Genomic DNA, 12,612 nt, shown 5'->3' on the forward strand with positions numbered 1-12,612 from the left:
AACACCCCACCCCACAACACCTAAACCCTGTAACGCCCCCACCCCACAACACCTACACCCTGTAACGTCCCCACCCCACAACACCTACACCCTGTAATGCCAGCCTGGCCAACATGGTGAAACCCCGTCTCTACAAAAAAATACAAAACTAATCCAGGGTGTGGTGGCGCGTGCCTGTAGTTCCAGCTACTTGGGAGGCTGAGACACGAGAATCACTTGAACCCAGAAGGCAGAGGTTGCAGTGAGCCAAGATCATGCCACTGCACTCCAGCCTGGGCAACAGAGCAGGACTCTTGTCTCAAAAATAAAAAGTGGGTGTGTAGGCACATCTGTGTTTATCTACACCCAGCAAATAGCACGATCTCTGCCATGTTTCTTTATGTTGGGGATGACATACCACCTTCATCCATGCACTCTGCAGCCCCCAGAGAAACCTTTCGCGCACAGAGGGGCACTGAGGTCAGAGGGACTATCTCTGTCCTTAGAAGGCAGCAGCCCTGGGATCCCACCATGACATTCCCTGGCAGCCAGGTGACCAGGCCACACCACAGCCTGGGTTCTTTGTCTTGTGACGAGGAGAAAAGTCGCCCTCACCCAGGCAAAGCACGGTGGGCAAAGGGCTGGGCCCCGAACAGGAGCCTTCAGGGCTGGCAAATTAGAACCAGGTCCACACCCTCTCCCTCGCCCAGCGTCTCAGGCAGGTGCCTGGGGTCAGGGTAGGAAGGGCTTCCCTGGTGCCCACGGGAGACTCAGGGCCGCGTTCCCACGGCCCGAGCCCCTCACCCATCCTCTCTCCTGTCTGGCTTGTCTGCAGCCCCTGTGTGCCCTGGAGGCGGCGGCAGCCTCTGTCTGTTCACCTTTCAGCGCCCAGGCGCTGGCACTCACTATCTGTGGATGGACAAGGCAGCGGGGGCTGTGGAAGGGAAAGGGGAGGGCAGCAGCCCTGCCACAGGCATCGCCCACACGCACCCAGGCTGTACACGCTGCAGACATCAGTGCCCGACATCCGCCTCAGCAACTGCCTGGCATCCTCCTCAGAAAAGCGGCCCTCGCCGAAGAATGACTTTTCTTCCTCATTGAGAAAAATCGCACTTTCCATCCTGGAAAAAATTAAGTGCTTTATTTAAAATAACATATTTGCGAAGTCAGCATTTCACACATTTCCATTCCTTGATTTGACAGTCTCAGAGCACTACTCTCTGCCCAGGGGTGGAGACAGAGATTTAAAAACAACAACAACAAAAAGTCCGGACGCGGTGGCTCACGCCTGTAATCCCAGCACTTTGGGAGGCTGAGGCAGGCAGATCATTTTGCGGTGGCTCATGCCTGTAATCCCAGCACTTTGGGAGGCTGAGGCAGGTGGATCATTTGAGGTCAGGGGTTCAAGACCAGCCTAGCCAACATGGTGAAACCCCGTCTCTACAAAAATACAAAAATTAGCCAGGCATGGTGGCATGAGCCTGTAATTCCAGCTGTTCAGGAGGTTGTGGCAGGAGAATCACTTGAACACGGGAGGAAGAGGTGCAGTGAGCCGAGATCACACCACTGCACTCCAGCCTGGGCAACAGAGCAAGACACTGTCTGGAAAAAAAAACAAAAAAAATCCTGCCCTCAAGGGGTGCCTTGTCTGGCCAGGGGCAGATACCCAAAAGCAGGAAAGGCTACAACAGATGCAAACAGGTAATGGTGTCCTAGGACAGTGAGCTCCTAGACAGCCTTCAAGAGAGGCTTCAAGAGAGATTAGGGGTAAATCCAATCTCTCCACATTGTAAACTCCCGCTGACTCTGTACAACCTCAGTGCTCCCCAACATAAACTCAGGGCACTCTCATAAAGTCAGGGAGAAGAACTACAGGAAGAAACAGAGAGAGGGAGAGAGGGAAAGAGAAAGGAAGCAATTTTTGCTTATAGGACTAAATTACCAGTATAATATGAAACTTTGAAAAGCATCTTATTGAGATTTTAAAAAAACTTAGAGTAGCTTACAGCACATTCTACAAAATAACGGGCCTATATTCTTTAAAAACATCAAAGAAAGACTGAAAAGCTGTTTCATATTAAGAAGGCAAGACAGGACATCTGAATAGAACACGTGGTCTGAAATTTTCATTGTCTATAAAGGGCATCATTGTGACTACTGGCAAAATCTGAATAAGATCTGTAGATAATGGCATTGTATCAGTGTTAATTTCCTGATTTCAACAGTTGTACTGTGGTTACATAAGCAGATGTCCTGGTTTTAGGAACCACATACTGCATTATTTAGGGGTAAAGGAACATCATGTTTACAACTTACTCTCAAAGGGTTTAGAAAAAAATAGAAGTGAAAGAGAGAAAGTAATAAAGCAAATATAACATGTTAACATTTGTGCAATCTGGGTGAGGGCATATGGGAATGTTGTACTCTTTTTGCAACTTTCTTCTAAGTCTCAAATTGTGTCAAAAATAAAGTTAAAGAAAAAAAAAAGAAGAGCCACCAGGTCGTTCATTAAATAAAAGATATAAAAGATGAAAATCCAGGGTCTGGATTAGGAAAGATATTCAGCAAACATTTGTTGAGTGGATGAGAGAAGTCAGAATTGCTCCATTTGTGAACAGGACCAATGGCACCTGGCCCTGTCGTCCTTCTGGGTTAAAGGAAGGGAACAGACTAGCTCATTCCCTGGCTCTTCTGTGATCCTATTTTTTTTTGAGACGGAGTCTCGCTCTGTCCCCCTGGCTGGAGTGCAGTGGCGCGATCTTGGCTCACTGCAAGCTCCGCCTCCCGGGTTCACGCCATTCTCCTGCCTCAGCCTCCCGAGTAGCTGGGACTACAGGTGCCCGCCACCGCACCCGGCTAATTTTTTGTATTTTTAGTAGAGACGGGGTTTCACCGTGGTCTCGATCTCCTGACCTTGTGATCCACCCGCCTCGGCCTCCCAAAGTGCTGGGATTACAGGCGAGAGCCACCGCGCCCAGCCTCTGACCCTTTTTAAGTTCAGTACATGCTGACTTCACACGGCCCCCAGTGACCTGTTGAGAAGTTGTGATCTCCGTTGGAAATGGTAGGGATCAGCTGGACCAAGGATGCCCAGACAGTGTCCCGTGGAACACCAGCTCAGCCAAAAGCAAACAGGGTTGTGTGAGAAGAGGATTCTGGAGGTGACGTAAGTGTGGGAAAGGCATTTCAACAGGAGAAAGATGCCTTGTTTGTGCTGGGAATCCCTGGGATCACCCACAAGGGATGTCAACAAAGCTTTTCCCCACTGCTTAGGGCATGATGAAGTCTATGATGGAGTAGTGGGTGAGAACATGCTTTGGAAACTGCTGGTGTAGCTCCTGCCACCAGAGCATGGCCTAGCCGGCTTCCAACTGCTTCTGATGCACAGGTGCCAGAGGTACCAGAGCAGACGGACCCTTTCCATGAGGGGAACAAATGCATGGCTTGATGAGGCATGATAACAAACGGCCTCTGAGACCCAGTCTGAGAAGTGTTGGTCTGTTGCAGCCCCAAACATGGAAAAGGACCACTGAAGATAAGCATCTCATTGGTGGGGCCAGGACCAGGGTCATATGACCCAGAAAGTGGACTCTCCACGCACCCACGTTCTCTGTGCTCCTTGACCGAGGGCTGAAGAAGGTCAAGTCCAGGGAAACAGAATTCCATCAAAGGATGGGCACAGCTGACTCCTCTCCAAAGACCCCCTGCTGTTGCTCGCACTGGGCAGGGAGGACACAGAAGTGACCAGGGAATTCTTCTCTTGGAGTTCCCTGGCTGGGGGCAGGCAGGTCATGGGTGGGGTGGAAATCACAGAGGAAGAGGCATATGGCCAGAAGAGTGCCCCCACAGAGGAGCAACGGGGGCTGATGGGAGGCCCCAGGAGAACAGGGGGGTCGGGGAGAGGGGGCATCCCTGGCAGAAGGGCACACGTGTCACCCAGAGCCCTGTTAGAAGGCATGAGTTACTCTGCGCAGCTGCACTTCGGTGAGCTGATGGTGAGGGTCAGCCTGGCCATGGGGGCCCGCAAGGCCGGCCCAGAAGCTTCCTGGGGCTCTACCGACGAGGGTGACGTGTGTACTGGATTACATTGTGTCCTTCAATTCATGCCTCTCGGAACCCCAGAAGGTAAGCTTTTCTGGAGAAAGGATCTCTGCAGGTGTAATTAGTTCAGCTAAGATGAGGTCAGACTGGAGTTGGATGGGCGCCAGGAGACGGGCACCCTTGTAAGAAGAGAATACAGTAGACACACAGAGGAAGACAGCCACATGGAGATGGTGGCAGAGTGCAGTGATGTGGCCACAAGCCAAGGAACGCCCACGGCCACCAGGAGCTGGAAGTGGCAAGAAGGACCCTCCCCTAGAGACTCCAGGGAAAATGTGGCCCTTCTGGCCTTGGTTTTAGACTTTCGGCCTCCACAACTCTGAACGAGCACATTTCTGCAGCTTTAAGCCCCTGGTGTGCAGTGCCTTATCACGGCAGCCACGGGAAGATAATGCACATGGGCAGGTGGGCACTCGAGGGAACGTTCTCCCTGCAGCAGCCCGGAGGAAGGACACCGGGGAACCCTGGGGCCGAGGGGGCAGCAGCCTGAGGACAAGGGAAGAGACTAGGCGTCATCCACAGTGACTTCCAGGCTTGTCACCTGGGAAGCCAGGTGGACGCAACAATGCCCCCTTAGGTGAGACGGGGGTGGGTTCAGGAAAGGGGCGGGGCTCCAGCCACTCACTCGGACACGGGGCCCTGCATGCTGATGAGGCCGCTCCGCACAAACCCCACCTGGCCCGAGGCTGCGTGTCGGCCCACGCACCAGGGCAGGCCGGGCACCCGCACCCCAAGGACCTCGATGAGGTCGCCACCTTGGAAGGTCATCTCTTCGGGCCCCGAGCCCTGGAAGTCTGCCAACGCCGAGGCCAGGCCCACAGCTACAGAAGAAAGCCACACAGTGAGTGCCAGGGAGACCAAATAGGGGCCAGAGGGGGGCAGACAGGGCCAATGCCAGCCACCCTGGACCATGGGGAATTCATCTTTTGGCTGCTAGGAGGTTCGTAGTAAAGCTTGGCCTCCACAATGAGACAGGGAACATCTACGTGGTCCTCAGAGGGCATGTTTTTATCCCTGTATTGAAGATGAGGAAAATGGAGGCTCAGAGATGTTGATAAATGAGCCTCGGCCATCAGCCTCCAAAACCAAGGCTCTTTCCTCCTTTCCTTCTGCAGCCACAACCCCCAGCCCCACCCACTCCCCACCCCGCTCCTGCAAGGGGCGTTAGTCCCCCTGACAGGTGCACAGGCCATCCAGACACTGGCAGCTTGGCACAGAGCAAAAAGCGCTGGATCTGGCATCCAAGCAGAAGGGCTGCTGGCAGTGCCAGCTTTTCACAGAGAAGATACAGTCACAGTCCTCTGTTAGTGCATGGGGCAAATTCTGCCAGTGCCAGCCCATGTCGACGCAGGGCTTTCCAGGCGTTTCACACAGTGACAGAAGGACAGAGTCTGAGACTGTTGGGTTGCACTGTCTGAGAAGTGACATTTGGGAGCTCTTCGGAGACAGTGGCCAGGGGCCTTGGTGCAGCTTCACTGAGCATCCTGTGAGGCTGCATCAGCCCCCGGAGTTCCTGAGTATCAGTTATAACCTCACAAGCTGGAGAAGACTCAGTTGGTACAAAAGTAATTGCGGTTTTTGCCATTGAAAGTAATAACAAAAATCACAATTGCTTTTGCACTACCTAATAGCTCTCTCTCTCTCTCTGTCTCTCTCTCCCTGGCTCAGGGAGGGTTCAGGACAACTTCCAAAATGTTGGAGCTGCTCCCTGGCACACACCTTTCCCCAGGAAAGAGAGGCCCATGGAAACACGTACCCATCAGCCGGCTGTCGGGCGTCACAGGGCCACCCATGGCATCATCGATGGGGTCCTGGGGGACCCTAAGAGCCCACCTGGAGCCAGAAGAGGGAGGTTTTTGCTGCGGGATTTCAGATTTGGGGCAGATACATCCTGTGCAGAGACTGGACAGGTCAGCCGCCCCCAGCAATCCAAGCAGGTCCCTCGCCTCCCCTGACACACACATGTGCACACACACACACGTGCACACACACACACGCCTGCCCAGCTGTGTGGCCTTCAGGCCCCGTGTGTGTGGCACTGCTCCCAGGGAGCCCCATGTCCCTCAGCCGAGGGCCCTCATCCTGAAAACACCACCACCCCTGTGAACCTGGAACCCTGCAGACCCCCAAAGCACCTGCCTCCCCAAGCTCTGCACAGAGAGGGGTGAGGGAGATCCCAGCCTGAGGCTCTGGAGGCATGGATTCAAATCCTAGCGCTACTGTGACTTTGCCATATAACCTGGACAGATCACTCCTCTCTTGGCCTCAGTTCCTTCAGCCAGAAAAAAAGGAAGCTGATCTAGATGACTGATAGTCCCTCTTTCCCAGATGGCAGAACACACTCAGTGTCCCCTGTTGGGATGCCACAGGCCAGAGGACATAGGGAGGATTCTTAGGAGAAGCTCCTCCTGGGTCTCAGTAATGAGAGAAGCCAAGCCACAGCCTGTCATTTGAGATACGGCAAATCAAGAGACTGAGGTTCTCTCTTTGCTTTGGCTACCAGGAAGCTCCAACCCAAGTTAATATCCCTGCTTCAGCAAGTGAACAGGAGTCTGCATGTCACCTGTCCTCACATCCCCTGGCTCTACCCCTGGGTCCCCTGTGCCTTCTCACTCTGGGTACACATGTTTTATGTAACTTCCTCAAAAGCTTTTTGGATGAGCCTGGTGAGAGCTCATGCCACACCTCCTGTGCCATCAAACCCCAGGATAGCCCTGCCAGGTGGATGTCATTGGCCTATCATGCAGCTGGCAGGCCAGAGGCTCAGACAGGTGGCCAGCTTGCCAAGGCCACACAGCTGGGAAGCAGCAGAACAAGTCCATGGCCAGGTCTGTCCAGGGCTCCCACCACTCCCTGTCCATCCCCTTGACCTCGAGATGACCCGGGCCTGGGAGTCTCGGTGAGGCCAACAGCTCTCAGAGCAGCAAAGGCCGGTACCTACTGATGAAACGGAATCAAAGGCTCTGGGGCGGCTGCCACTGCCACCTCCTCGGAGGACACGCTGGGGCTCGGTGGTGAAGAGTCTGCTTCTGGGGCCGCCTCTCCCTGGGGAGCCCCTGAAGCCTGCCTGAGGGCCTGGGGGCCATTTCCTGCATCCCGGGGACCCGTCGTCACTCTCACGTGGTGGTCAGGACACAGGACAAAGAAGGGCCCTTCAAAAGGATGGAGGCGGTCACTGAGGGTGGCTGGACTGGCCACAGCTGTGGCCCTGCCCCCCACACCCCTGCCGGACGGACAACAAAGGCAGCACCCGCGGGAGTGGCTCCCCCAATATCTGCAGGTACAGAAACCCAAAGGGGCCCAGACGGGGAGGTGGGCCCGGGGCGAGGTCCCAGCTCAGCCTGCATGTGCTGTGTGAGCCTGGCTCGCCTCAGACCCTCGCCCTGGGCCTCAGTTTCCCTGACTGTGCGATGCGGAGCCAAACGTGGGACCCCCAGGGCCCTTCTGTGTGGACTGCCCCAGTGAGCCCAGTCACCACTGGCAGCCCTCTCCTGCTGTGGCTGGGTAGGACAGACAGCCTCATGTCCCCTCCTCAGACTCGGGGCCAACCACAAGGCCAGCGCAGCAGCCATGTCAGGGACACGAGCTGGGGGCTGGCACTAGACAGAACCTCTCTTCCGCTGTTTCCCAGGCACCTCTGTGTCCCTGGGGGCTGGCCAGGGTCTCTACCACTAAGTGACAGTGCCACACCAAGCACACCTCCCTGCCTGAAACACCCCTCAGCCTCCAGAGGCTCCGCAGCCCACAGCCCCCGGCATGCTCAGCACAGCGGGATCCAGGCTGTCACCCCACGGCCCGGGCGTGCCCCACACAGCTGGACCTCGGCCATCACCCCATGCAACACTCACCTTCTTGGACGAGGAGGCTCTCGTGGGTCAGCCTCAAGGTGCTCTCATCCACATGGACTTGGATGGCCGTCTCCTCCTCCTCACTGGGCGAGAGCAGCCAGAAGGCCTGGTCCATCAGCAGGTTTGCCAGGCAGTGATGAGTGAAGCCTGTGGAGGCAAGGCCCAGTCACCTCAGGGCTCCGGAAGAGGGGCAGGGAGGCAGGGAAGCCTGTGTGGCCCCAGGTTAGCTGAGCCCCGCACTGACCAGGTCCAGGGAGACTTGCCCTGAGGTGCACACAGTGCTGGCTACACAGCCTGACCGTCCAGGCTGTGAGAGGTCAAGCCCAGCTCCACCACTCACCAGCGGCAACCACGGTCAAGTTAACTGACCTCCCCACGCCTCTGTATTCACCTCTGTGAGACAGAGACCATGTGGTCGGGGGCCGTGCAGGCCGTGGGGGTGCAGGCGAGCAGCAAGGTGAGTCTGAAACGCACATGAGCGAGCCCCACCCCGCATTATGAGCTGATATCTGTTTCCATTTCTATCAGGTGAAGCCTTGTCTTTGGGGTGCTGCAAGCTCCCCACTCCCGTCTGGGACAGTGAGCCTTCGTTCACCACAGCTGAACTAGGAGGCTCGGTGCACGCTTAAGGCACAGGCAAGTGACGTGAGAATCCTTCCTCCACACTCAGCGTAGAGTGGACTCTGAAACAGGGGGACGGGAAGCCTGCTGCCCTCTGGATGGACACCCCCCTGCCCCGCCCGCAATGGCCATCACTGTGGATGGGCAGCCAAGGATGAGCCACTTCCTCCAAGAACCGGCCAAGGGGGATGAGCGTCAGCCCTGCTCACCGGTGCTCGGGGAATTGTGGCTACAGTTCCTATTCCCTAACTTACTCGGCCCTGAAATCAAGGGTGGTACAGCAAGATCCCCAGGGAGGCTCCGTTAGAGCCTGGAATTCCTCCAAATGGAACAGGGAATGCTTCAGGAAGAGCTCACGTGGGTCAGCTTTCAAATAACAGCTTTCCTGGTCAGCACTGAGGCCACTGGATGGCAGCTTCCCTCAAGTTGTGGTTGAGTGAAATTACAGAAGGCAGCACATGAAGGCAACTAGAAGCGCAGCCTAAATCGTTCCTTCAACAAAGACCCACATCCATCCACGACTCCGCCTACCCGGCATTTCTCCCTGAGCACCAGGTGCGCATACCAGTGTTGCTGTCTCTCTGTGAGGCCTCTGTGAACCTGCCTGTTCTAAAGCACGGATTTGTGGCTCACGCCTGTAATGCCAGCACTTTGGGAGGGCAAGGCGGGCAGATCACCTGAAGCAAGGAGTTTGAGATCAACTTGATCAACATGGTGAAATCCCATCTCTACTAAAAATACAAAAATTTAGCTGGGCATGGTGGCTTGTGCCTATAATCCCAGCTTCTCAGGAAGCTGAGGCAGGAGAATCGCTTGAACCCCGGGGGCAGGGGTTGCAGTGAGCTAAGATTGCACCATTGCACTCCAGCCTGGGTGACAGAGCGAGACTTCGTCTTAAAACAACAAATAAATAAAGCACCAATTTGTAATCTAAGTGCACGGTGTGTAACCAGAACCTTCCAACAGGCGTCCCCATGACCAATTCTGGGAGGGTCACCTCTTTACCAAGAGCGTGGTAGGTGGAAAACTTCCAGATTTCTTCAAAAGTCTTAAACGTCACCACGATCCGGTCCTGGTCACTGTGGATCGACAGCAGCCTGGCTGATAATTCCTTCAGAGAAAGACATAGGAATTGGAGAGGGCCCCAGGAGCTCTGGGGCATCTGTCAGGAGGACAGGGTCCACATGACAGAGACATCTTGCAGATGTGGCCCCAGCGAGGCACGACACACCCAGGGCAGATTCCTTCACATTCCAAGTCAGCTCCTCCCCTGCTCTCAAGCCAGCCATGGCTCCCCAGAGCCTGTAGGGAGAAGCTCCTGCCCTTCCCAGAGCTCATGTGGCCCCCATGCCCTGGCCCCTCACCCTCTACGCCTCCCCCTCAGCACTCCGCCTGCCTTATCCCCCACACACCAGTGACCGCCTGTTCTCCCCACCTAAGCTGGTTCTTGTTCGGCTGTGCTCCCAGCCCCACCTGCAGCATCAGCTCCGATTTCCATCTCCCCAGCCAGCATCCCCTCTCCTCTGATTTCTATTCATCAGTGTTGACAGGCACATGAAAAATAACAGCAGCTAACACAGCTCTTCCGACTCGGGAAGTATGTGTCACGGGGTACTATCTCCATTTGAGAGACAAAAAATAAGGCCCTGTTTCTTTCTTTTCTATTCTTTTTTTTTTTTTTAGAGATGAGGTCCCACTCTGCCGCCCAGGCTGGAATGCAGTGGCACAATCACAGTTCATTGCAGCCTCAACCTCCTGGGCTCAGGTAATCCTCCCATTTTACCCTTCTACAGGTGTGCACTATCACACCTGGCTAACTTGTTTATGTTTTGTAGAGACGAGGTCTCCCTATGTTGCTGAAGCTGGTCTTGAACTCCTGGGCTCAAGTGATCCTCCTTCCTCGTTTGCCCAAAGTGCTAGGATTATAGGTGTGAGCCATCACGTCCCGCTGAAGGCCCCATTTCTTATCCAAGGTCTGACCTCTGTAAGTGGCTCAGCTGAGATTCAAACCCAGAGCCAGCAACTGACTCAGTGCACCTGTGCCCGACATCACGCACCACAGCCCCACGTGTCGAGCAGGTACTATGTGTCCAGCACCCTGCAGGTGCTTGGTGTGAGTTAATCACATAACCCTCAAGTCAGCTCCTAGGGACGTAATTCTAAGCATCCCCAGTATGTGGCTGAGGAAGCAGGGTTCATAGAGGCTAAGAGGCACCAGCCAAGGCCAAGCTGGTTCAACCCCAGTCAGTGGTGGTAATGCCCAGCCCAGCTCCCAAGCCCCCGGCCCTCAGCCATGGGGAGGTCTGCCAGGCCCAGACACACCCTGTGCCAGCCTCCCCAGAACATTGGCATGTGCAGAGGCCCGCAGGATGCTGGCTTTGTCGCCAGGAAAAAAATAATAAGACTAACTTCACACTCGTCCTTAACTCCCCATCAAAGAGACTTTGACAGTCCTTGCGAGTGGAGGACAGGTGGAGAAAGTGACAGCTCGAGGTCCCCTGTGCTGGGGTGTGGGAGAGCAGAGTGGACGATCACAGTGCCCCCCACGAAGCAAGTGGGAGAAACAACGCTTCGCCATCCCCTGGGTATCACAGCCTCCCCTCCCTCCGAGGCCACCACTCTCCTGAGTGGCTCTTGCTCTCAGAGGCCTGTGTCCTTGGTCCCCGGTCTCAGACACTGCACCTCAGTCCCTCCCTGTCCCCGACTCCAGCTCCCATCCCTGCCCAGGCCCCAGAAGGCTACTCACCCCGAGCACGCGGGCCATCTCCCGGCTGTCATTCTCCAGCAGGCGGAGCTGGCCCCGGAGGGTCTGCTGTAGGCCGGGGTCCTGTAGCCCGCTCTTCCTCCGCACAGCCAGCAGCTGCAGGGTCAGGTCTGGAGGGGCAGATGGAGAGTGGGCAGCTGGTCTAGCCTGGGCTGGGAGGTCTGTGGGACACTCTACTCCCCCTGCCAGCCTCCAACCACACACCTGACCCCGAAGGCCTGGGCAGTGGGCTCCTGGGGAGCCCAAGCCCTGGGTTTAGATCTCAACCTTGCCCCACCCCTAAAAAGGCCTTGGACCGCTGCTTAGCTCCCAGCCTGTTTCCTTCGGGATGAGTGCCTGTCCTGTGGAGTGGGGGAGACAAGTGGACTTATGCAGGCCAGGCCAGCACAGCAACCACTGCATACAGATGGTCTTTCCTCCCTGTCACCGTGACCTCCAACCCTTCCCCTCAGTGCCCTTCCCCTAGAGGGTTGCTGCATCGGAACCTGCAGGCATAGGACCTGGACAGTTGCGTTTAGCAAGTTCCTCTTCCACCCCCCTGGTGACTGTAAGGTGGGGAGTCTGGGACCATGGGGCACCCACCTCCAGCAAACACCCCACAAGCACCTTGGAAACCTCAGTTCTGCCTCCCTAAGCCAGCTCCTTTCCACTTCCTCCCTGTCTCTCAGAGGGCAGAGGGCCCCCACCCCTGCTCGGATCAATGACACCTCCCACTCACACACCACATCAGCCACCAGCAACCTCGTGGGCTCCACCCCCCACCCCACCCCTGCCCCCATCCTGGTTCCGAGCCTCGGCGGGTCTGACCTGGGCAGCTGCCCACACCTGGCCCTCCCTCTCGTCTGTCCCCTGATCTGTGCAGAGCCATTGGGACCCCATGACGGCACGGTCCGACCCATCACCTCTGCTCTGGGCCGTCCCTGGGGCACCGTCCAGCGGAACCTTCCACAGGGGTGGGCGTGGGCTCTGTCTGCTGGGTCCCATTCGGGGGCCACCCCCCTCCTCAATGTCTGAGGTTGGCAATTTCCCACTAGAATCCAGGCTCCCGGGGCTGTGACCCTGTCTGCCCTGTGCACTATCCCTCTCAGTGCCTGGAAACACAGAGAAAAAGGGCTTCCTGATCCTCCAGGTCAAGACTCTGCCCCAGATCTCTAGGCAGTGTCATTCCGGGGCTTTGGCCTCTACAGAGCCAACGGGAGAAGTGGGGGAGAGGGGGAAGAGAATGAGTAGTAGAACGGGAGAAGGAGAGCAGGGAGAGGGGAGAAACTGGGAGGGGGAGAGGGAAGGAGAAGGGAGAAA

The 12,612-nt window shown here is 56.1% G+C and overlaps 1 protein-coding gene across 1 annotated transcript in view; it reads right to left on the reverse strand.

Annotated features, from left to right (window-relative positions):
* Positions 1-12,612, reverse strand: part of SH3TC1 (SH3 domain and tetratricopeptide repeats 1) — a 55,240-nt gene that overhangs the window by 30,487 nt on the left and 12,141 nt on the right. The window contains exons 5-11 of the mRNA XM_011935446.1: positions 11,296-11,423; positions 9,555-9,660; positions 7,929-8,075; positions 7,022-7,232; positions 5,837-5,913; positions 4,706-4,901; positions 970-1,100 (exon numbers count right to left, since the gene is read on the reverse strand). Coding sequence (XP_011790836.1) covers positions 970-1,100; positions 4,706-4,901; positions 5,837-5,913; positions 7,022-7,232; positions 7,929-8,075; positions 9,555-9,660; positions 11,296-11,423 — 996 coding nt within the window. The remainder of the gene's footprint in view (positions 1-969; positions 1,101-4,705; positions 4,902-5,836; positions 5,914-7,021; positions 7,233-7,928; positions 8,076-9,554; positions 9,661-11,295; positions 11,424-12,612) is intronic.

The sequence above is a fragment of the Colobus angolensis genome, unplaced genomic scaffold, assembly GCF_000951035.1.
Source record: "Colobus angolensis palliatus isolate OR3802 unplaced genomic scaffold, Cang.pa_1.0 Scaffold143, whole genome shotgun sequence".
Classification (NCBI taxonomy): Eukaryota; Metazoa; Chordata; class Mammalia; order Primates; family Cercopithecidae; genus Colobus; species Colobus angolensis.